This window comes from Micrasema longulum, unplaced genomic scaffold (assembly GCF_059751315.1).
Source record: "Micrasema longulum isolate JH-2025_06_02 unplaced genomic scaffold, ASM5975131v1 h1tg000740l, whole genome shotgun sequence".
In the NCBI taxonomy this organism is placed as follows: Eukaryota; Metazoa; Arthropoda; class Insecta; order Trichoptera; family Brachycentridae; genus Micrasema; species Micrasema longulum.
Genome location: NW_028277934.1, coordinates 390,511 through 415,615, shown reverse-complemented (window position 1 = coordinate 415,615; position 25,105 = coordinate 390,511). Strand labels below are relative to the sequence as shown.

Here is a 25,105-nt window from a genome sequence, read left to right as displayed (position 1 = left end):
CATCAACACTTAAAAAGTATGTTCAGGAAAAATAATAAGAATAAATGCGCACTGCACTAAACTGTTATTTTTTTTAATGTCTTCATGAAACAGCTTAATTTGGGCTTAAAGCTTAAACTGTTACTGCTAATCTTATAAAAACCAAAATGCCCATCTCTAGTTAGTACACCATTGTGGCCCGAGGGGGTGGGGGGCAGAACTAATTTTTAATAGTAATAATTAATTTAGATGAGTTTTGTTTCTTTTCTTTGTAGAGGAATAAGTAAATATATATAGGTATGTTCCAATTGACAAATAATAGTTTTATTTATAAATTTTATATTTGAAGCACTAACTTTGCGGTTATTTATTATAATAAAATATTTTTTTAGTGTTATTTCTTACAAACTCTCACAAATTGCAATCAACTCGTTCTGCAGATTATTAAAAATATATTTTTACAAAACGATAGCTTACACACCAATTCACGCATTGACTTTTACGTATGCAAAATCACTTACATATCAACATTTTAAAAGAATCATACATAGGTGATTATGAAAACTAAATGTCACTTTAAAAAATCAACTGATCCCTTAGTAGAGATACGGATCCTGTAAATTGTCTCTTTATTTTAATTTATTATTTCTTTATTTATAAAAAAAAAATACCGAGTTGATAAAAGTAAAGCCTGATTCTATTAAAAACTTTACTAGATTGAAGGACATCAAAATAAAAGTCACAATAAAGTTAAAATGTTTATTCAAATTCAAAGAAAACTTTAAATTACTCTTAATTAACAGTTTCATCATAACTTTTCCATTTTATTTTCTACCGGAAAATGGATCCATCAATGCATCAGCCAGTTCTTTCATTTTTAAGGAAATCGTAATAAGTAATTACATGAGGTTTTCAATATGGAACTAAATTAAATTAGGAATATATATACACACATTAAGTCCATAGGAGTCTATTCGCACCCCCAGACGTACACTGTCATCAGTCTAAATTTATTTGTTTTGAGTTATGAATGCAGTTAACCACTTTTTTTCTCTAAGGAGAACACTCGTGGGTATATTTACCACAAACTTCAGCATTCTTTGAAATCAATTGAGTAAAATATCGAGAAGAACACTGCAGTAATTATGATTATACAGTGTTCTCATATTTTAACAGTCAAACGAGCAAATACTACAAAAAAAGACAACTGACATCAAGTTACGAGCATATATATTTTTTAAAAAGTCTGTTTCAGCTGTTTTGCTCTCTTGCAAAACAGCCGATTGAGACCATACCACAGTGTACTTCTGGGGATGCGCATTGTTCACAGCTTAATAATAAGCAGAACGGGTGCTTGTTATAGCACGTAGTCGAGTTGGTATCTGGCAAAGTGATTGTTGGGGTCGTTCTGTATGCGCGGGTATCCCGCTACCAGGGCGTCCTGTCCCCCGATGTACAGAGTGTTGTAGATCTTCCAGTACACGTCGCGCACTTTTCTCGCCGGGTGGAACAGTCCCTGTTGAGAATAAACTGGCATTAAGATTGTTACTAATGCAAACCATATGTGGAAATACAGCGACGATTCACTATCGAACCTCCACTATGAAGCGCCCTCGAGGTAAGTATAGAAACGCTGCAACCGATGAACAAATGCGGAGACTTGAGCATCATTAGGTGCAGATAAGGGTAAAAAGAAGATTATTTATTCCCAAAAGAAATAAAAATAAGCAATGTGTGTATTTTCTTTATAACATACCAAATTACCCATTTCAATATGATCAATTTTGCTACTTTATTATTCCATCTTTTTATTAAATTATGGAAATTATTGGAGAATATAATATCAAGATGTTCAGTATCAGCATACCTGTAATGTGTACTGCAGAATTTTGATAGGTCCGAGGGCCACACGAAGCCCTTCAATGGCGTCCATAAAGGCTTGCACCAAATGCGGTGAGGTCTCGAAGATGTTCGGCCACACGTGGTTCAAGAGGTGGATGAGAGCGTCCTCGCAGCCGAAGCCGAACACTCCGAGGGCCATGTGCTTGATGGCTGCGCACGCTGTCTGTCTGTGTACCAGGTCCCTGTGGACAACATGTCACTCGGTGTTAGCTGCATATCAAGCATGCTACCATCGGTTGCAATCAACAAAGTCAAATAAAACCATTTACGCAATGTATCCTGAAGCCGTTTTCTACGGATCATAAAACTGGTCACAAAAGTAAAAGAAGGCTGCCTTTACAATTTATGGATGAATTTATTAAGAATTTTGTTTCAGTATCTGCATTACAGCACATACACTCAATATAGTGCGCATAACGCACATCCGTATTACTTATTGCGCCCAGATTTTGAGTCGCTTTATACGAGAAGTATAAATTTGGAAATTAGTTTCTTGCTCAGAACTTTGTTTACATTTCTGACCAATTTCAGTTTTTTGCTCCGTAAAGTACGGCCCTTTAGATACCAAATAAGCAACACAACAAAATATTACCTGTCCATGAGCGCGTCCTCGAGTAGCGGGCTGACTGCGTATATGTAATCTTTTCCCATCTCCCCTATGTACTCGAACAGGAAGGAAAGAGACTTTAGCACCCCATTCTGCACGTTCAGCTCCGGGACTCGGTACTCCGTCATGAGGGCTGGCAGTACGGTGAAGGGGGAGCAGGTCTCGGCTACAATAGCTATGGCTACCGTAGAACACACTCTGAAATTTATTCAATAATCAGCGTCAAACCAAAAAAAGAAAATTCATAAGTATCGATATCTTTTTTATTTAAAAAAAGGGTAGTAAAATATTTAGCCCTCAAGCGACAAGCCCTGTAGACTCTAGACTTCTAAATTCCCTTCTCAAAAAGGTTCTCCATCTCCATTGCTAAAGTTCTGGTTCATTTCACACAAATATCTGTTCTTCATTCTGCCTTGGCAATGAGAAATATACCCATAAGTCAATATTATATTAATATGCACCTGTTTTGTCTCTCCTGCACCTTGAGATTGTTAAGGAGCGTGGCGAGGACGTCGTGTGGCCCGATAGCTTTGGCGATATACCCGAATGTGTTGACGGTGGCTCGGCGGATGGCCTTCTTGTGCGCCTTTAGGAGTTCCAGGAGCTCGAAGCAGATCCGCATCCACTCGCGAGCGGACACGTATTCTGGTCCTCTGTCGGCGATACGCCCGACCAAGTCTATGCAGTTCTCTTGTACCTTTTCGTGCCTGCAAAGTTAATGATTACACAATCAGATTTGGGATTGGGCTTTAAAGAGCTCATGATCAACTAGATAAATAGAACAATGTAAAAAATATTTGAAAATAAATTACTGTAAAACCGCCTCGTTTTTTAAAAAAGCAACATAAAAAGTGTACAACCGAGAAAAAGGTTAAAGTAGGGAAATTACAGATAAAATACATGTAATTACATTTAATAAAATCTATTTTAAACACAGTATAGTTTTAATGATTTTGAAAAGTTTTTTTTATGTAAAACCAAGGTGACGAAACAAGTTTAAAAAAATCGTTAATTGAGGAAATGTACCAGAATGCATGAAGATAAACGAGATTTCATTTCAGCGAAAAGTGTGAAAAAAAATTTTGAGGAATGTAAAAATAAACTGATCTTACCTGTTCTTCAATATGGGTGTCAATCTGGGCAAAAGGTCTTTAATTGGTGGAGTCATTTTAGTCATTCCAATAACGTTTACGATTGCCTTAAGGGCTCCTAATATGGATCCTAATACTTCAGGATATTCTTCACCCAGATATTCGTATAACACAACACCTAAATGTCCCATTAGTTTTTCCTGAAATGGAAAAAAAAACAACAGTAGAGATAAAGTGACGTGATGAATATATACATATAAATAATAAGAGAGAGGGTAAGAATATTTTACTGACCTCCTGACACGTCTTCATGACTAGAGCTATTCTCGCTATGAGATCGGCCGCCTGTTGGCGAACTTTGGCTGACTTGTTGTTGAGCCTCCACAAAATGGTACCGCAAATCTGAGGCAAATACGGTTTAACTCTTTTCCCCAATTGGTTTACTATTGTACCGAATCCGCTCAACATTACAACATCCTGAAAAGAGACAGATAATCTGAGATTTGTTTGATTTGCAGGATAATTGTATCTACTAAGAAATATCATCAGTTAGCTGGTATCGGTACCCGCTTCATTTAATCAGAAAAACATATAAATTGCTTAGCAATATAACTAATTTAATTATACTTATCACAAGTTAAAAAGAATGAGTGCTACGCCGATTCAAGATCTCTATTTGCAAAGGAAAACTTGCCTCAGTTGTTTGTTCCTGAAAGGCGTAGAGAATCCCGTCAATGAGTTGTTCCTCTAGCCTGCTATCAATATCGGCCGCACCCAAATTCCCCATAATCTTCTCGATGGACTCCATGACCATTTTACGGTATTGTTCATTTTCGTCTTTTAAGTCATCTACAACGCGGTTGATGATTTCACTGGCTCCGACCTGGAAGAAAGTCACAGGAAAGTATGAAATATTTTATCATGTAGTATCATAATTTAGCCGCAGTCGGTATTCAGTCAGGCCTCCTTCAAATAGGGTTTTATCTATGGCAGTTGGTTGCGACAGAAAATTTTGGCAAAATGTGATGCTATGGCATATAGACATGAAATATACAATAATCGAGTCTAACCTTATTGGCAATTTCCACTGTGGTATCGACAAGCTGTCGATAGTTTCTGCGGTCCAGTGCCATGCGGTGGTTCCAGAAATGCTTGAAGAAGTGCGGTAAGATTTCATCCATGATGTACTGAGACTCCACACCGTCGGTGGCGCAGCATTGTTTCACAATCTAAAGGAGAAAGTTAAATGTAAGTTAGGTACAAAATACATATAGCAACAATAAATATTATTCGCAATGAAAATAAATGTTATATGCAGTAAAACGCTAAAGTGAGGATATGAAAAACTGCATAAAAATGGTTTAAACGGTCATAATATTTACCTATGATTTCATTAAAAATAATTGATATTTTTTCAATCAATACCACAATGTGTTTTTTTTATTGAATTTTAAAAAAAACATGTTTATATAATTGAATGTAGGTACTTAACAATGTGAATATGAAAATAAAAATGTGAATATGCATAAAATGCGTACAATTATTTTTTCCCCAAATATTGGGTATAAATTTTATGTGGTATCATTTTTTTTGTATGGTACCACTGAATTTCAACTGTCATTTACATCGCGGCAAAACTGTTTCACACTTTTATGATAACTGTTTAAACAATCTTCTTTCCAAATTATTAAATTACTAGCTGAACCCGGCCACGCTTCACTGAGGCTTTGTCTGGTATTAATTATTAAAAGAGTAAATAAAAACAGTCTAGAAACTATGCATTTACCGAGAAAACACATTGCTTAATTGAATACCTTTATTTGTGTTGCTGTGCCTATGCTGTAGAATAAGAGGAATTATAATTCTGTGTAACTGTGTAACATTCACCACATATGAAAGAATCGAAGGAATATAGATGATTAAACATGGGCGGAATGGTGAATGTGTACAACAGTGTGTAAAGTGGCCACTTAAACCAGTCAATGAAAGGTCATAAGCCCTGTAGATGTCTAGACTTCTATATTACCTTATATTTTACGTTCTTCATCTCTGTTGCAATATGTTAATATTAACAGCTCCCTATAGAGTTGAATCCAGTCCTTGTCTACAAAAATTTGGACAAACTCAAAATATTGTTCTTAAAAAGGGTTAGTTTTTCGTTTTATCTCCTCATGTGATAGGCTAAAAGGCCTCGTCGTGCTCAAATTAAAATCATGCAAAAATCACTACTCTAGTGCCATAATCTATAGAGAAAATACGGGAATACGTGTTGATGAAGAAAAGTCAGACCGCGTTTTACCCTGAGCCTTCTAAAATTATGACACTCAACTCATGCCCTACATGAATTAGTCATTCTTTAACCGCCAGCCGGGTTTGGACGTGACCTTGATATTTAATTCGAAACCAAAAGAAAGAACTAAGATAGACCAGATCTTGTCTTCAGGTAGTTTTTTTTTTTTTGTCCTAGCTTTAATTTTATTTTGTTATATTTTATTTCATTTGTACCTGTATAAGAAAATATGTTTCCATTGTTGGAAAGGACTGTTTTGCAAATGCATTCTCTTCGAATGCAACCCTGGTGGATCGATGAATAAAACATTTATGCTCCTAACTTCTTTTTTACATATTCGATTGACGATTTTAATATCTACGAACACGCACAGCGCAAAGATCTATATTTATCTGAAAACCACACATAAATCGGTTAAGACGTTTAGGAGGAGTACGGTGACATCACACGTACAGAGGAATTATATATATATAAAGATAAATAAATTTGTTGTAACAGAGAGGGAAAACACTTTTGAAAAGGGAATATGGAAATCTAGACATTTACAGGGTTTATGACCTGTCATTGGCCACTTTACAGACTGTGTAACATATTTGAGAGATCAGTAAGATATTCAAAATAAAATTTCACTGATTCTACATTTATTTATTAATACACAAAAGTGATGTGATGCGTTTCGTCTTATTTATTTATTGTGGATAACTTATATAGCGCCATTTAATATAATACCTCAAGGGCGCTTTACATGGTGATTCTATTGTTAAGTTAATTTAATTGAAGCTTTTAAATTTGTAATTTAATTAAAATAATTTATTTTGTTGTCACGTGCTACGGATTTATTCAAATGATTTAGAGAACAAGTGGGTTTTAAGTTTTTTCCGAAACATCACTTCACTTTCACAGCCTCGCACCTCTGCTGGGAGAGCATTCCATGCCATAGGGCCTGCGACCGCAAATGCGCGCTCACCAAATTTAGTGCGCTGTTTGCGTAGAGGTATAATAACTTTTCCTCTCGCCGTAGACGTAGCTGATCTAAGCGTGAGACGCCTGTCAGCTAGTTCATCTGGAATGCATAGTTCCCTTAGATATTCCGGAGCCGAGTTGTGCAGTGACTTATACATAAGCCAACAGAGTTTGTATTCGACCCTCTGTGGAAAACGTAGCCAGTGTAGTTCCCGAAGTAGTGGAGTGGTATGACTGAACTTAGATATTCCGAAAATAAGTCTCGCTGCAGCATTCAATACAGATTGTAGGCGAGTCATTTTGTTCATTGGTAGACCTGCATAGATACCATTACAATAATCGACTCTAGACACTACAAACGCATTTATTAATTGACGGGCGGCATCAACCGGCAAATTTTTGCGTATGCATTTAATTTGTCTCAGCTGGTAGAAGCATGAACTTATCGTTCTACTAATTTGAGCGTCAAGAGATAGGTCAGAATTGAGTAAAACTCCCAGTAGTTTAACGGTGGGTAAAGCGGTACTCCCTACATTAGGTAGAGCTGTATCCTGGATCAAATTCTGTCGTCTGGCTGAAGCCACCCACAGTTGTTCATAGGACATTATAAGGACATTATCAAACTATAAACTCCAGTTTAATCATATAAATTTAATCCAGTGTTTTTTTGGATACCTTAAGAATATATAAAATGGAATTATACCACAATAAAAAAATATTATTATTATTATAAAAAATAGCAAGATTCATGCAAAATTAAAAAATACCCTCAAGGCTAAGTTTGATGAGTGATTTTATAAACCAAACAAATTGAATAAGATTTCTAAGTAGTCAAACAAGTTACCTTAAGTACAATCTTCTTCATCTCCTCGTCGGGAGACTGAAACTCTCGGATGAGGATGAGCATGACCTCACGGGTGTAGTAGTTGGCATACTCGGCGTCCATGAGCGGGATGAGATTGCCGATGGCCTTGAGGAAGGCGGCGAGCCCCTTACCGCGGTGCGTGCGGATGCCCTTCCACAGCGGCTTGAGCACAGAGTCGAAGGACTCGATACCGTACGGGGTGGCCGCCTCCGCCAGCGCCGCGCTTGCCAGGGCTGTGATGGTGCGCACTTTCTGCTGCTCGTCCACCAAACCTGGATACCGCAAATTGCCATTATTTAGAATCTGATATATTTTTCTATATGTGATTTTGGAATTTCCTAATGAGGAATAAATTATAAACTAATTGTATCAAGTGACATACATAAAAAATATAAGAGAAAATTGATTTAAACTGTGTCACTGAGTTTTTAAATAAACATGTTGTTTTTAGTTGTTGCCAAATACTAAAAAAAAAATTAAAAAATATATGCTTGGTCATAATGCTTACTGTATAATTCTACAATTATAAATATATTATGTAAAATAGTAATCTAAAATTAACCAGTAAATCATTGTGATATTATAAAGGCTTTTTATTCCAAGTATAAAAAAATATATAGGTGACTGGAACATAACCCGCCATAGCAAATTCGCACATAGAGGAGGTCATTTGCTAATTATTGAATATTACTTTCCCTTGCTAAAGTTTTTTTAGTTTGGGAGATATGTAAATTTTTATACTTTATTGAGATTTTTCCAAAATTTTACCTTCTAGCATTCAGAACAGAAGTTTTTTCATTATTTTAGTATTTTTTTTATTATTTGTTGGTAGTCATAAACATTTGTGATTAAAATACATCGGAATTTCCCCCAATAGTTTGGGGTAATAACCCTAGTGGGTTAAAAAATAAGACAACACTTTAAAAAAAACTTTACGATCAAATTCAACCTGAAATAAAAAAAAAAACTGCGGTGTTTCAATAATTTATTCTACTCTAAGTTAGTTCTCTTGTTCGTCACTTTTTTTTTTTAAGCATAATATCTTATTTTTTAACCCTAGTTAAAAAAATAAAGTTTCGAATGCTTGAAGGTCAAATTTTTAAAAAATCTCAATAAAGTATAAAAATTGACATATCTCCCAAACTATAATACTTTAGCTAAGGAAAGTAAGGTCCAATAATTACCAAATGACCTCCTCTATATGTGAATTTGCTATGGCGGGTTCAGTTCCAGTCGCCCAGTATATATATAACTAACCCAAGTACTAAAGGATACACTTTTGGAAGTATCGAGTTGCGACATAAAGCGTCAATTAAAACTATTTTTGACCACTCATGTAAAGTTGAAGAGGACTTACGTCGTTGTCCTACGATCATGAAGGAATAGTAAAAATTTAACTATAATTGAATTTCTTAAACTTTCATAGCGGATGCATGTTTTTCTGGAAAAGTTTAGAAGCTATTCGTTTGGTTCTATCATCATCAGTGGCGCTACAGCCCGCTGTGGGCCCTGACCTCCTCCAGAATCTGTCTCGTTTCCTCGCTGCGGCTCTTCTCCAGTTTGCCAGGCCAATTGCTCTAATGTCACTTTCCACATAATCCAGCCATCTTAATTTTGGTCTGCCTTCCGGAGCGGTATAAACATGGCTCAACCATTGTAATCTTCATATTTTTATGAATTGCGCAATGCTGGGTTAGCCATAATTCATGATAAAACCGTCTCCTTCACACTCTGTTTTGGTTGATATAACCAAATATCTTCCTTAATATTTTTCTTTCAAATACTAATACCACGTTTTCATATGTTTTGGTCATAACCCAGTATTCGACACCATATGCAAAGGTCTTAGTTTTTATAGAGAGCAATTCGGATCCCAGATGTTAAAACAAGCCATAACATTTGTTTGCTGCCGATAGCCGTGCTCTAATCTTTGTTTGGTTCTAACCAAATTATTATTATAAAAACTGTATGTGGCCATTTTTAAAAATATTATACTAATCACTACACCCTAATCTAATTCTGAAAAAAAACAATATTTAAAAAAATCTCTAGTTTATCTAACTATAACAAGTCTCTTGTTCCAGAGTTCAATGTGTCAATTTTTATCATCGACTATTCTAATTGGCGTTTGTACAAGCTAAAATCAAATGTTACATACCGTGTTCAATAATCTCCACTAAGCTCTTGAGATGTGGCAAGATAGCACAACCCATGAGGATGGCAATCTGTTGTACAATCTTGATACCGGTGTGACGAGCTTGCCACGACTTCTTGGAGCGACACACGGCCTTCAGGAAAGGAAGCAGGGAAGGAATACCTGTAACACATTTTATATTCAGAATAGAAACACAAAAAAAAATAATGAGAAAAATTATGCATTCAAAAGGCAAATTCATAGTGATCACATAAGATTATAGTAGGTGCATATAACTTGTGTATCAACGGCGGCCCCCCGTATTGAAGGCAGCCTCCATTGTGCAATTGCTATGGTTGAGGGTGCTGGGTTCGATTCCCAGTGAGATGACAAAAATTAAATGTGAATTTTCTCAACCCCGGGTGCTGTGTCGCAATTCACCACTGTAATGAGGAAGTTCAGTGTTACGAGAAATTGGATGTAAAAAAATGTTTTGACACGTGGTAAAAATTAGAGCATTTAATTATACTCTTTTTTTTCTCATGTCTTATATAATATATTATTTTTCTCTTTACTGTGTAACATGTTCTCTCAGTATATTTGTAAAAAACTTTAACTGGATGTATGTACTATTTTTTATATTTTGTATTCTTATATAACAACTGTTGTTTTTCCTTAATAAATAAAATAAAATACCCCAAAGTTTCTCAAAATATAAAAAGTTCTTGAATTCGTCGCGCGTCGTAAACATCGTTACATTTCATCATCCAGTGCCCAAAATTGAAGAACATTCACATCATATCAAAGGTAGGTATCCATTCGATGTTCCTATCCTTTCTTCAAATATTCCCAACTTATCACAAAACTGAATGAAATTCGTTTTTCCATTACAGTCCGCCTTTTCGTTAACACATGTGAACACCAAAACATTACAATAACCAATCAATTATAGAATTGTTGTGTTGTTGTGGCAAACGAAACTCCAGGGTAGCCTTGTTTTTAGAATTGTGCAGGGTTCTACTTTTAAATGTCAGAAAAACTCAGACTCGAACTCGTGACTTCGTGGGTTTTCAAAATTACAAAACTTTAAAAAAATCATAGTGATGATGATATTTTATTATGTGGAAAAGCAGTAGACGAGACCTACCAAGAGCAGATGCGACAACAGCAAAGGCCCTTGCAGTGGTGTTTCTGACGTACTCATCAATGTTGTCAATATCGGGCCTCATGGTGGAGATCATCGTGGCGAGCCCAGCAGCCTTGGCCAGGTTACTGATGATCTCGCGACCCTCCACTCGGGCGTGGTAGTCCTCGTCAATCAGCAGTGGTTCTATTACCACCAGAATCTGAACATAGAATAAGAGTATTTAAAACCGATGTCCCGATTGTATCGTATTGTAAACTGGAGACAGGATCTGGATCTTTTTGGAGCAAGTCTTTCTATATTTAATAAATCACTAAAATAGAGATCGTTACCAGTACATATGAAATAGTTTCATTTTTAGATATTCTTTGTTCTTGCTGAACTGGGGAAACGCACGCCGGCACCAACCGGCGTAATTGTAAATCGGCGTAAATCGAACCGGCGCAAAATGACGTTTACCTGTATTTCATTGTCTAGATCGGCATTTACTGCTTTTAATGCCCCTATCACCATCAGTGCACGTCAGTCTATTATATGTCACTGTCAATCTAATTTCGGTGATAGGTTATGTTAGTTCATTAGCTTGTTAGTAGACCGGGAGAGCCAAATCCGATTGGGAAAAACCAAGCCAGTGTCACCTCTCTACTGGCCATTCCATATCAGCTCTTACAGAGCAAACTTTTCTTAAACTACATAATGTCGTGAAAGGGCTGCTCTGCGCTTTGAAGGAAGTTCTGTTTTTTTTTTTTAGTACAAACATAATAATTGAATGTCCTAATATTAACTTAAATCTAATTATCATTAAAACACGAGCTGAACCTGGCAATGCTTTGCTATTGCTAGATTTGAGAACTTGCTAAATAGATTAAATGAACACAATTGAAAGTTTGATTTCAATAACTGTATTTAGTCCAAATTAGCTATTTACTGCCTTGGTTAGAAGTAATTTAGAATTCAATTCAACAATTTGGTCACCTTATTACAATGTTCATATTTTAAAGTTAGAAAGAGTACAACGTAAATTCCTTAGATTCATCAATTACAAACTTAATATACCCGCTGAAAATATTGATTATGATAATTTATTATGTACACTAAATATGTCAACTCTATGTAAAAGAAGAATTATAAATGACTTATTAAATTTATATAAAATAGCGAATGGCGTATTGGACGTCCCGGAATTAACTAGTGTTATCAGCTTGAAAGTACCTCTTCGAAATACTCGGCAGCTAACGTTATTCTTTGAATCTCCTGGCAGTCACAATTATTATTACAATTCACCAATACCTAGACTACACCGGCTAGGTAACGAGTATGGTGAAGTTGATATATTTTGTCTGTCTTTATATAAATATAGGTTAAGTATTCAAAAGGTTATAAATTAATTTATGTAAAATTTCTTAATATTTTTCTTTTTTTACTATTTCTTTTTCTCATGTATCTCTTTAATAATGTATAAACTTATATGTATGTATATGTATGCGTGTATGTTTTCATATGTAAATTTTTTAAATATTTTTCTATGTACCATATACCTATGTTGGTACATTTCCTGATTTTTACTTATTATTGTATCTTTTAGCTTTTCTTATGTTATCTTTTATTTTTACCAAATTTACATACTTATGTTTCACTGCTGCACTTAAATGTAATTTCTAAAATATGTAAAAGCCCATTGGGCGTGTAAATCAATAAATAAATAAATAAATAATTGTGAGGACAGAGAATTTTGATATATAGGTGTTGGAACATTGTTTTCCTGTCTCTGTCTTGCAGATGCTGTGCGAAACTGGTGATGAATAAAAAAAAACATTTACGCTCCTAACTTTTTTGTACATAATAAATTGAAGATTTTATGAGCTTTAAACCTTCTCGCAGCAAAGATGTACATTTATCTGAAAATTGCACGTAAATCGGTCCGGTAGTTATCGAGTCCATAGAGGAGAACCATTCGAACATTGCCTTTTATATATATAGATATACTAATTATTACCATTTCTAAACAATATACGTACACTTCTAAGAAGCCAACTCGAATGAGATTACTGTTTAAAAGCTAACTTATCTGCTAAACACATGTTTTTTTAACTCACATTTAAATGAAATAATATTTTTTTGCCCTCTTATTTCTAATGGTATTTCCTTATAATATAAATGTACAGCTCGGTGCATCAACGAGTTCTACGTGTTTGTCTTCTTACGAAATGGCAGCCTTACTTCATTTTTATTTCTTGTTTTATATCCGTGTTCACATTGATTAGAAAAACCCCTTTTAGTCAACTCTTTTGAGGTATAACCAATAATCATTTTGTGAACAAAAAATATGTGTCCAAATCAGAAAGTGTTCTGACAGAAGGGGGGCAGTTTGGGCTGAGAAAAATATAATACACGCTCTGGTGACAGCCAAATTATTAAAATATTCAATATTGGTCGAATACAGAAGTAAGGTATTTGATTTTTAAATTTTAATATGTACCCTTTTTCAGACTAATTTTAAAAGAAAAAAAAAAAGATTAAAGATGGTTAAATTGATTTTGTTATCTTTTTTATTGCATAGTGAAGTTGTACCTTGTGAACATATGGGCGAACCAGATCGTCCAACTTGTATAAAATCCTGTCGATGACCTTGACGAGAAGATGTCTTTCCTGGTCCTCTAGTGTAGGGCTCATGAGCAGAGGGAGGATTTGGTTGAAGAGTGGTCCGGCCCCGAACTCGCGAGCCTTGTCTGTTATCTGTCGCAGCGCCGCCTTACACATGGGAGGAGTACCGTTCTGCAAGAAAATTATACTTATTTCTTAAAATTTTTATTTAAGTTTACACAGACGTTAGATGTGTTTGGTTTACACTGCAGAGGCAAGTTCTTGTGGTTGGAGAGGGACTTACACTGTTAACCCCATTTGTTCCGTCATTTTTAATAAATATCTATTGATGAATGTCATACAGATGCAATGGAATTAACTTCATTTATTTTTTTACTAATTTTATATTTGAAGCATTAACTTTGTGGTTATTCATTATAATAAAATCTTGTATAGCTTTGAAACTTTGCGCTAGATATGTGAATATTAATTTAATAAAAAAATGTATTTACAATAATTATAAATGCAGTGAGGTGACATTTTCTAATTATTGTTTCAAGAGATTTTTATATTTGAATAGTGTTAAATTTACATTCAGTCCAATCCTTTGGAAAATTTGTAATGACTATCCATTTTGTTACTGCTATTTTAAAACAAAGTGATTTCTTTATTTTTTGGGATTTTTTAAAATAAAAAATTAGTGCATAAATTTTTTTTAACCTTGATCTTAAGCAGCAGTTTCATAATCTTTCTCTCCTTCTGCTCTTCGGGGGGCAGGGATTCTTCATCCACGTCAGTGAGCAGCTTATCAAAGTACTGCGCATCCTCGGGTTTCATAAAAGGCAGGTTGGGGAGGCGCGGCTGTGCGTCCAGGAGGCGCGACGCCGACCCCGCCTCCTCCTGCTGCAGGAAGAAGCCCAGCGGAGTGTTGGCCCCCGGGGTGGGGGTGGCTGTCAGCTTGCGTGCCGGAGTACGGATGGGAATATAACCTGGACATATCAATCAGTCTAATTGATATCGTCTGACATAATCATTATCTATTAAATTTATGGCAGTAATTTGGCTGTGTAGAAAGAATATAATATTTTTTAAATATTATTATTAGTTATAGGCAGGCAGGCAGCCTCTGGTGGGCGAGCCTATATCTCGTGTACAGATTTATGTCTGCATTCATCTACCTTCAAAAAAGTATCCAAACGGTTTTTGAACTGACTGACCGAAATGGTATGGGCGACTAGGCTTGGCAATTTATTTCAGTTTGAATAATAATATATGTAATCTGCAAGCTTACTTCGAGAAGATATAACAGCAACTGGATTTTAAGAATTTAAATACATCATACAATTTGTATGTAGAAATAAGCTGAAGTAATCTGCTAGTTTTTTTGTTCACTGCAGTTCACTGGGAACGGCCTGGTCAAGCTATTTTTGGAGGAAGATATAAACGGTGACAGTAATTTATAATAAATAACAATTTTTTTATTTATTTTCCCATAAATATAACTACCATAAAACATTATTATCGATAGTCAAATATAATAATTAGCTGCCCATAATCACTTATATGGACGACTATCAAGTCCTCCCTCTTCCGCATATATTGATCCGTTTTAAAGTAGTTTTTCGACTTTTAATTTGAATTAGAATAATAAATTCTAAACAAAACACGGAATTTTGGGAAAAAATGATTAAAATCAAAATAAACATCTTCGTGATACCAGGAACAAACAGGACTGAGAAAAAGATCAGACTCTTATTTAAAAAACAGAAAATACATTTTTGAAAATCAGTAAAAAAAAATAGAAAAAGTTATACACATATGGAGAAAAACAAATCAAAATTCAAATGAAAGTTAAAGCTTCTTTGTTAAATTGTATTTAAAAAAACATCTTGTTTTTTTAAATTACAACACGTAAAAATATATTTTTATAATATTGTGTAAACTACTGTAAAATTGAATAAATAACATAATAAATGCATTTTTTCAGTTTTGACTGCTTTCAACATAAGTGATTTTTCACCATTGATCAAGTTTTGTCAAGTAAAATCTTATGTTATATACGACTGAGAGCAGAGCGGGAGTTCTGGTTTGCGTACCTGCGGGCGGGGGCAGCACCTTGTACCCGGGAGGGAACATGGTCTCCAGCTCGTCGTCCGTGTACGGGCGGTTCCTCTCGTCGATCTCCTTCTCCCAGCGGTAGGCCTGCAGCTGCTCGGGAGTCATGGCGGCCAGGTGGCCCGGGGTGGGGGTGGCGAGCCCCATGGCCTTCAGGCCCACGGGAGTCGACTGAAATTTTATTCCAATGTGAGATTAGGCTGAAACTTTGCACAATAAGCTTAATAAATAGCGAACAACTGAAAGTTTTTTAGGAAAAATTAAAAATTCTTATTTTATTTTGCTTCTTGATGTCGCAAGTTTATTTGAAATTTTATTAATCAATTTTAAGTGAAGAGTAGATGAGTATTACTTCAATTGACATAATTTTGTGACCTTATAGCTGGTTTCATTGCTTTCGTGACATTATTTGGCGGCCTCCGTGGTGTAGTGGTCAAGACGCTTGACTCATGCACGGAAGGTTCCGGGTTCGATTCCCGGTGAGAACACGGAAAATAAAAATGTGATTTTTCTCAAGCCTGGGTGTTCTGTGATGTAATTCACCACTGTAATTGGGCCTCCTGGCCTGTTGTGGTGCAAAAATAAATAAATAAATAAATTATCAAACTGGTATCTAAGTGTTATGTATAAAAGTAAGTGAATTAGCTAATCAAGATATTGAATTATGTGTAATAAATATTTATGGTTGTTTTACCTCCATGAATAAATGCAATTGTAAATAACAATACTGATGCAAATTATCATATAATAGCCTGATAAACTTTCGTGTACCCACAAGGACCACCAGATTCCAACACATGTTCCAGTGTGAGTACAATAGGACAAACTTCACCCAGCATTCTCCCCTCCCCTAGAGAGCATCCACAGAACAGCTGATAATTATGCTGAGCTGTTGAACTTGCACCACAACACTCCTGCTGCTATTAAATAAGCTATCCTTTCCATTGAATGGCCATCCTCTCAATTCTCCCCTTTTTGATTTACATTCATCTTTGATTATTTTCTTTTTATTTTTTATAATTAACATATTACTTAAATAATTATGATTATATTTTGTGTCAATTACTATAATACTTTACGAAATTCTTAACCAAATATCGTAAGAGCCCTCTGGGCGTTTATTAAATAAATAAATAGAGTCTTTGATGGTGCTCCTATTTCTCGTGCGCTACATTTTGTCTGCGTTCTTTTCCCTTCAATAAAGCATCAAAATTTATTCCAGTCTGAAACCACCCTGCTGGAAAGGAAGGTTTTCTTGGGATTGACGTTGAATTGGAGACAATAGAGCTTCCAGTTATGACCCCGGTTATTGGTATTGGGATTTAATTTAGGCATAGCGCGGTCATAGTAATCATCGAGTGTTCTCTCTTCTGTTGTTCGTTAATGTTAGTTCTAGTGCTTAATTGTACCATTTATTATTGGAACTCTTCGGCAAATAATGCGAATGACATATCTTTTGCACAATAACCTGGAAAAATTTAATTTGTATCTATATATCTGTGAAAATGTAGGAAATTTAAGTTATACTGACCCCTCCGGGTGTGAAGATGGGTGTATGGTGCGGCGTGGGCGTGGCGTGGGACGGTGTGTGTGACGGTGTGGCGTGCTGCGGAGTGTGCGAGGGCGTGACATGGGAGGGCGTGGCTTGCGACGGCGTGGCGGAAGGAGTGGCCGCCGACGGTGTCTCGTCCCAGCGAGAGCGCCTCTTGGAAGCTCCGGGAGTCGGAGTTTCTTGAATCAGGTCGCCGCCGCGGTCAGTACGAGGTGTTTCTGCCCAGCCACTGTTGTGACCCGGTGTTTCTGAAAAAAATATTGATATTTATTTGTTATTGGGCATAGGAAAAGCATTTTGTAACAAATTGGAGATGAATCACAAATACATTCAAAAGTTAACCAATTTATATTTATTTATTTATATTTGGATAATTTATAAAGCGCCGTTTTTGTGAAAATCATCTCAAGGGCGCTGTACAATAAATAAATATCCCAGCACGTCTTGCAGCTACAGAGCGCATGGACAATAAGAAATCTAGGCCCTATTTACATTTCTATTTTTTTGTTTGACAATGGAGTTTAGAGTTTTAGTGATATTTTAAAAAATGAAATAAAAAACAAACTTATAAAAATAGAAGTTAGATAACAACAAGTCTCGCAGCTACTGAGCGCTTGGACGGTTGGAATTCTAGACATTTGATAGTTGATAACATATAAGATGATAATTTGGATATTTGATAGTTGATAACATTTACCTATTGAAGCTAGATAACTAATCGTCTTGCAGCTACAAAGTGCATGGACGAGTGAAAATCTGGCAACTTAAAATTATCAATAAATTTACAAAAACAAACATTGAGCATAATAGTAAATTTGTAAAGTGTTCGTGCTAAAAAGTAAACAATAAAAAACTAAACAGATAAAGCACTTCAACACTATGGATAGCATAACAGATAAAAATATCCGAAGGGTAGTTTTCGTAGATGTTCAGTAGTCACTAGTCACTGTCGCATTATCCAGTAACCAATGTGACATATATAAGAGTATCGAATACACAGTTCTCTCGCATCTCACTCTCAATGCTATATACGCGAGTGTGAGAGACTAATACACGCATCACGCAGGGCAGTTGCAAAGTATCCTGTACCTGATTTGCGCAATTGCTGTCGGGCCTTTGTTTTTTCAAAATGGTTTTTTCATGTCTTTAGAAATAAGATTAAAAATATTCTCGCCTTTGACTTAAACTATAAATGATTGAAGCGATTGCCCATGAATATTCCATTTTTTATATTTAAAATCTCTCATTTTAGCATGTGTACTGAATACACATTACCGTAATGCGCAGATGTTTTTGGCACAGAAAGGGATGGGTTATTCATGGGGATGCATTTCCGCGTTAACTCACCTCTTTCTGTTTTGGGTGTCTCATCCCACCTGTTCCTCCTGCTAGCCGGCTGCGCGGGGGTCTCCCTGCCCGGTGTGGCATGGCCAGGAGTGGCGTCCCACTGGCGGGTGCTTTGCCCCGGCGTGGCCCCCGGGGTCTCTCCACCACGCCCCCCTCCCCCTCCCGGAGTCTCGTCCCAGCGGTGGTCTGCGGGAGTTCTCTGTGGACGGTGAATTATCAAAAGATTAGGAACTCCTGTGGGTGGTTTAGTATTGCGACGCCCGTAAATTATATGATAGTTCATATGAATGAAGAAATATAGATATTCTGCAATAGAAACATAAGATGTCCGAGGTTGGCATCACACTCTACCACAACTAGTTCCCATTTTCTAATAAGATAAATCATAAGAATAGAAAAAAGAAAATTCTAAAAAGTATTGTGTTTTTGTGTTTTTTTTTTGTAAATAATGCTACAAAGTTTTGATGAATGTTAAAACAGGGAAGAATGGTTAGTGTTACACAGGGTATAAATTGATTGACTGAAACCAGTCAATGACAGGTCATATGCCTTGTAAATGCATAGACTTCCAGAAGGAAATAATACCCATTTCAAAAATGTTCCCTATCTTTCATCAATCTTGGTCTTGATGACTCCCTAGGGGGTAAAATACAATACTGGTTTTACAATTATTTGGAAATACTAAAAATATTATCGATTAAACAAACTATTTCAAGACAAGAGAAGAAAGGATTTTCAGACATATTACCGTGACTTCCTCAAAAATGTTCTCCGGGTTGTAATATCTATCTTGTTTGATAATGTACAAGGGCGCAAACTTACGTCGGCTTGTTCCCAGGAAGTGGGCGTGGTGGGTGCAGCGGTGGTCTTCTTGGCCGGCACGAAGTGTTCCTCCACAGTCTGGTCCCAGCGCCCGCGCTTGCGCCCGCTCGCCCCTCCCGCCTTGGACTCCCCGTTACTAGAGGACACTGTGCGAAGGGTTCCATCTTTGGCTTTCTCGACGATCTTCTTCCTTAGCTGATAAACAATTTTTTTTTAATTGTTTTTTATTTTCAAATATTACAATGCCCATAGGCATATATGTTGGAAGTGAAGAACTGGAGAGGAAGGGCAGGAGACGGACAAGAGCGGAGGAGACTCCTGGATGCAGCCAAAGCCCACCCAGGGCTGTCGAGCTTATGATGATGATGAATATAGGCTATTATAAAGCAAATATTACAATGCCCATAGGCATATATGTTGGAAGTGAGGAACTGGAGAGGAAGGGCAGGAGACGGGCAAGAGCGGAGGAGACTCCTGGATGCAGCCAAAGCCCACCCAGGGCTGTCGAGCTTATGATGATGATGAATATTGGCTATTTTTTTATTTTATTAATATAAAGCAAATATTAATAAAATAAAAAAAAATGAGACAATACTGTAATCTATTATATCCGTTTCACACGAATAATGCAAAAGGTCCATATTTGTATGATTTCTTCCAGTATTGGTTTTCATCTAATTATTCGGGGCGTTTAAAAATCGGTTTGAAAATCATTAAAATTTTCGTGCGATATGTGTTGACCATTTTTGCATCTGCCCACGCACGCGTTAGGTATTAATTGCTTAGAGTACATACCTGCATATACTATAAGACTGAATGTCGGAATACTTATCTTAGCGAGATATTTATTATTTTTGACAAATTAGAAAATGAGTCAGGAGAATATTTTTTAATACAATTAAGTTAAATTTTTTACATTCTCAAACAGTTATGAATTTGAAATTATTGTATTAACATTGTTAAAAAAATAATTTATTTACATTGGGAAAATAAGAAAGTATACTAAATGATGTCATTATCAATATTGTTATTGTGTCTAATAGGGGGTGAAATCCAGTCTACAAACATTTGGACAAACCCAAAATATTGTAATAAAACCAAGTAGTTCTAGAAGTTTAAAAACTGGAAAATTGTTTTCAGGCATTGCTTAGTATGTGAAATAATTCAATCAGGTTAATCCCTTCGCAACAATAAAGGTTTCAGCTCTTTAACTTTACTAAAACCAACAGATGGAAGAATTGAAGTAATATGTATGTTCAAATGTGGGCAAAATGGTGAATGTTACACAGTGTGTAAAGTGGCCACTTAATCCAGCCAATGACAGTCATAAGCCCCGTAAATGCCTAGACTTCCATATTTCCTTCTAAAAAATATTCTCCATCTTTGTTGGATTTTTTTGTTTAATTCATTCAGCGATAAATTTTGGAGCTTCAGTTAAAATGATTATAAAAGTCTGTTGTAGTTCTAATTTTTGATGATTTGTATTCTTTTTTAGCCGGGTATAAATGTAGTGTCCAGTAACTTACCTCAGTTTCTTCTCCTTTGAGGAACTGCTCTTTCATGATCTCCGTATATGTGCGCGAGCCAACATCGGGAGTCTTGCCACCTGTAAACATACAGCGGGTATGAGGGATTATATCGCGGAATTGCATTCACTATATATGACCACGTGGGCTCATAGGGGAGAGGATCTCTGCGTAACCAACATTAAAGATAAAATAAAATTTCACTTTAGAGTCTACATTCACTGTGTGATATTTAAGGTGAAATATAAATAAATATTGAATAATAAAAAAATGTGATCTGCCAATTTATTGACGATTACAAAATTAAGATACAAATTTACTTCATTTAATACATACATATACTTCTTTGCCCATGATCTTTCTACTGAATACATTTTCTTTAAGATGTATTATTTTACAATTGCAGGTTCATAATTGACATATGACGGATATCGAAATGTTTAAGACTGTGATATCAGTAAAGGAATTTTGTTTCAGCACAACACAATTCTTTATAAATTGTCTAACCGTAGTATTACTGTATAATTATGGAAGATTATTCAACCATAGAAAGGAATCTCGGGCGATGCATTCATAATAATATTTGTTTAAAAGTAAAGCTACCCCGGCATAGATATGTAAGGTATTACCAGTTGTGTTGCACCTTCTAGAACAAACCATGGTCAAGTAGTAATTTCCGCAGTAAATCCTCTTAGTCCCTATAGCACCCGAGTGGAAAAGATCCGAGATTTTGAATAATGAAGTAAGGCCCGTGTTGCTAACAGATCGGAGTTCACGGCTCTAGTTAGCGAGGAGAGGCTGGCGGGGCCGCAGAGACAGGGGACCGGGGTCGGCCGGATAGGCGACGGGCCCCGAGTCCCGAGGCTGAGCGCTCCCGCCAGCCGGCCTTAGGAGGATACGTACATTGTGTCCAGCTCCACTCCTCACTTCTCGAGTATTTGTGCTTCTAAATACACGTGGCGAGAGAAGAACCTAGAAAAAAGCTGGGGCAATTAATAATTTTCTGTTCATTTCATTCAATCTTTCACGCGGGAATATTTTCTGATCACTGATATCAAAATGCTTCCTTCATTTGAGAAATTTGATTTTTAATTAATATAACAATGTTCCGAATGATAAAATAAAGTCCGTCGGCTTCCATAGCGTATTACCATACCAGTACGACCGTAGTCCGGACCCTGTGGAACCTCTCGGGGAGGAAAAAAATTGTTTACATTAGTAAAGATGAAATATACTTGTAACATAAAGTTAGACATGAACTTTACTAACTTTGTCCTATACTTTGTAGAGCCCCTAATCTCGTACGAACCATTTCACCAGCTCATATTGGCTTCTGATCTAAGCTAAAGGAAGAAATGTATAAAATAATATACTAAATTGACAACAGCTATAAGAAAACTACATTTTTAAATTTCATAATGATAATTTAGAAAACGTCAATATTCTCTAGCAAATTTGTGGAATAACATAATGATGTTTTCCTGTTTTATATACTATCTTTTTCACATGTCTATCAAAGTTTTATTTTTCTAAAACAATCATAAATTATTTTAATTAGACCAAAATTAACTGACACATTAAATATTTATCATGCTACTTGACTTTTCAAAGCTCATCGCACATTCTAACACTTCCTATTATTCCCAAATGCATCTAGCACACGACTCTCATTACTCCACATTCAGTAACCCCAACTGACAAAAACACTTTTTCAATAACTGAAAGAGAAAACCACATTTTGCAACACTATTTACAGCGAATTCCGTTAAACAGGGGCTGCTAGTGCAGATTGCTGCGTAGTTAATTTTAATTTACTTTTTATTTATAAACAGTGTTTTTAAGTGAGGTTTTCGCTAACAAACCGGCCGAAAGAGTTAAATGGAGTATAAGGCGAGGGAAATGGGCCAACCTTGTGCGAAGGGATCGGAGCGCTCCGGAGAGATGATCATCCTTCTCCTCTTCTGGCGATATTCATCCTCGCGGTCTGCGATAGTGGGACGCCTCCGATCGGCAAAAGGGTCATAATCTTTCTCACTCTAGAAAATAAATTGATAAATTTATATTCTTAAAAAATCTGAGATGACACAAAAAAAAAAGTAATGTACGAGTATACTCATATACAAAATGCAAGGCTGAGCCAAAAATTATCAATAAAGAGGTGCTGCCATAGTTTGGGCATATGGAGCGAGCAGACAACAAAGAAACGGTTAGAAAGATTTATACAGCACAGGAAAATTGAGAATTCTTTAAAGTGAACAAATCCAAAGCAAGAATAATCACCGCGCGTGCATATATGACCAATCAACTGTTCGTATGAACGCAGGAAAAATGTGTATGAATTATCAATGCAACGGCAGTGGTCGCTTGTCCATAATCCAATAGTTATAATATCGGGTTGGGGAAAAAGTCATTTCGTATTTCGCGCCCTTTTTTTTTAAACTAAGTATATTTCTTTCAATATTGGTCACATCGGATCATATGATACGGCGTTGTAAAGGTGTGAGTGTATACTACAAACACTTTATTGACAATATTGGTAGGTTCAATCGTGAACTATCGTGTGTCGAGTATGGGGTCTCAAAGGAAGAAATTCGCCACATTTTACATTTTTCCTACCTGAAAGAGAAAAACGTGTCGAAAGCGACCAAAAAAATTTGCAATGTATACAGGACCGATACTCTTTCGGTTCGTGTTGCACAACAGTGGTTTGAGCGATTTCGTTCTGGTGTAGTGGAGGTGAATGATGCACTACGCCCCGGCAGGCCTGTCGTCGAAAATGTCAATAAAATCATGGAAAATATCGAGAAAGACTGTCATGTTAGCAGTCGTAGCATTGCCCAGGAGCTGAATATCGATCATAAAACCGTTTTGAACCATTTGCAGAAGGCTGGATTTAAAAAAAAAACTCAATGTTTGGGTGCCACACGAGGTGACGCAAAAAACCTCATGGCCCGAATTTCCGTCTGCAAATCGCTGCTGAGTCGCAACAAAATCGACCCATTTCAGAAGCAGATGGTGACAATGTCAAGCGACAGAGATCATGGCCGAAAGCCAACGAAGCGGTAGGAGAGGAATCATCTTTCATCAGGAAAACGCTAGGCCGCAAACATCTTTGATGACGCGCCAGAAGCTCGGATGAGAAGTTCTTATGCATCCACCCTATAGTCCGGACCTGGCACCAAGTGACTACCACCTGTTTCTGTCTATGGCTAACGCGCTTGTTGGTACAAATTTGGTCTCAATAGAGGCCTGTGAAAATTGGTTGTCCGAGTTTTTTGCCAATAGGGACAAGGGCTCCTACGAGAGGGGCATTATGAAGTTGGATTCTCGTCGGCAACAAGTTATCAAACAGAACGACGGATTTTGACTTAAATCAGATGGTTGTAACACTTTCTATAAAGCATTGAAATAAAGCGAAAAGTAAGAAATTTATTTTTCTCCAACCTAATATTTTGTGACAACCTCGGATAGATAACGGCATATCGTGTGGCGTAAACATACCTGTGCAACATCGTTTAAAAGCGCGGCCGGAGCGGTGTATCCCGACCTCTTGTTTTGGTTGAAGGGAACTGTGTCGTATTCCTCATCCTCGATCTCGTCACTTGCCGCAATGGACGTTACGTATCCTTCGTAACGAGATTTACCGCCTGTGGAACCGTCGTAAATATCTCTATCGAAGTAGCCGCTCTCTCCCAACCCGACTCCTTGGTCGGTTTCGGGATTCACATTTTCAATATCTTTTTTCTTCGACTGTATGTCCTTTATTTGAGCTTCGATATCTAAAAATAAATATTGAAAGCATTAATTTTTGAGTCAAAAGTTGCGAAGTTAAAAGGTTGTTGCTAAAAACAACAAATATAAACTATTCGCCGATAAACGAATATAACCAAAATGGCCCCCGTTGCAGAGAAAACGTGATCAAAATACGCGTTTTAATTTATAAAAAAAGAACCGATAATAAACAAATAAAAGCAGAAATATTTACCTTCGTGAGTTCTTGGAATAGTATCCATTATGATAAATATAATTTACAAAAATTTCCATTCACCACCAGCTCGACACGTCAATTTTTGGCCTGAAATCTAAAATCTTGAACTCAAACCTCAAACTCTAAATTCAACTCAGAGATGGCGTATTGGCGTATCTGCCATATAACATTTTTTAGCTGTTAATTGAACATTTTAC

The 25,105-nt window shown here is 36.4% G+C and overlaps 1 protein-coding gene across 2 annotated transcripts; it reads right to left on the bottom strand.

Annotated features, from left to right (window-relative positions):
- Positions 1-724: 724 nt before the first annotated feature.
- Sf3b1 (splicing factor 3b subunit 1) lies at positions 725-25,059 on the bottom strand. 2 transcript variants are annotated; one of them, XM_088230226.1, is made up of 21 exons: positions 24,906-25,059; positions 24,422-24,699; positions 22,830-22,956; positions 20,921-21,000; positions 19,395-19,589; positions 18,573-18,771; positions 17,205-17,473; positions 15,655-15,844; positions 14,279-14,547; positions 13,547-13,750; positions 10,979-11,177; positions 9,856-10,014; positions 7,677-7,969; positions 4,650-4,808; positions 4,274-4,462; positions 3,874-4,056; positions 3,601-3,779; positions 2,950-3,195; positions 2,474-2,686; positions 1,847-2,063; positions 725-1,495 (listed from the first exon to the last, which is right to left on the bottom strand). In XM_088230226.1, exons 1-21 carry the CDS (start codon positions 24,931-24,933, stop codon positions 1,337-1,339), a joined length of 4,035 nt encoding a protein of 1,344 aa, XP_088086352.1. In that variant the 5' UTR covers positions 24,934-25,059; the 3' UTR covers positions 725-1,336. The 2 variants fall into 2 exon arrangements, with proteins under 2 accessions (XP_088086352.1, XP_088086353.1); XM_088230227.1 differs by lacking the exons at positions 22,830-22,956; positions 24,422-24,699; positions 24,906-25,059 and adding an exon at positions 21,824-21,939.
- Positions 25,060-25,105: the final 46 nt, after the last annotated feature.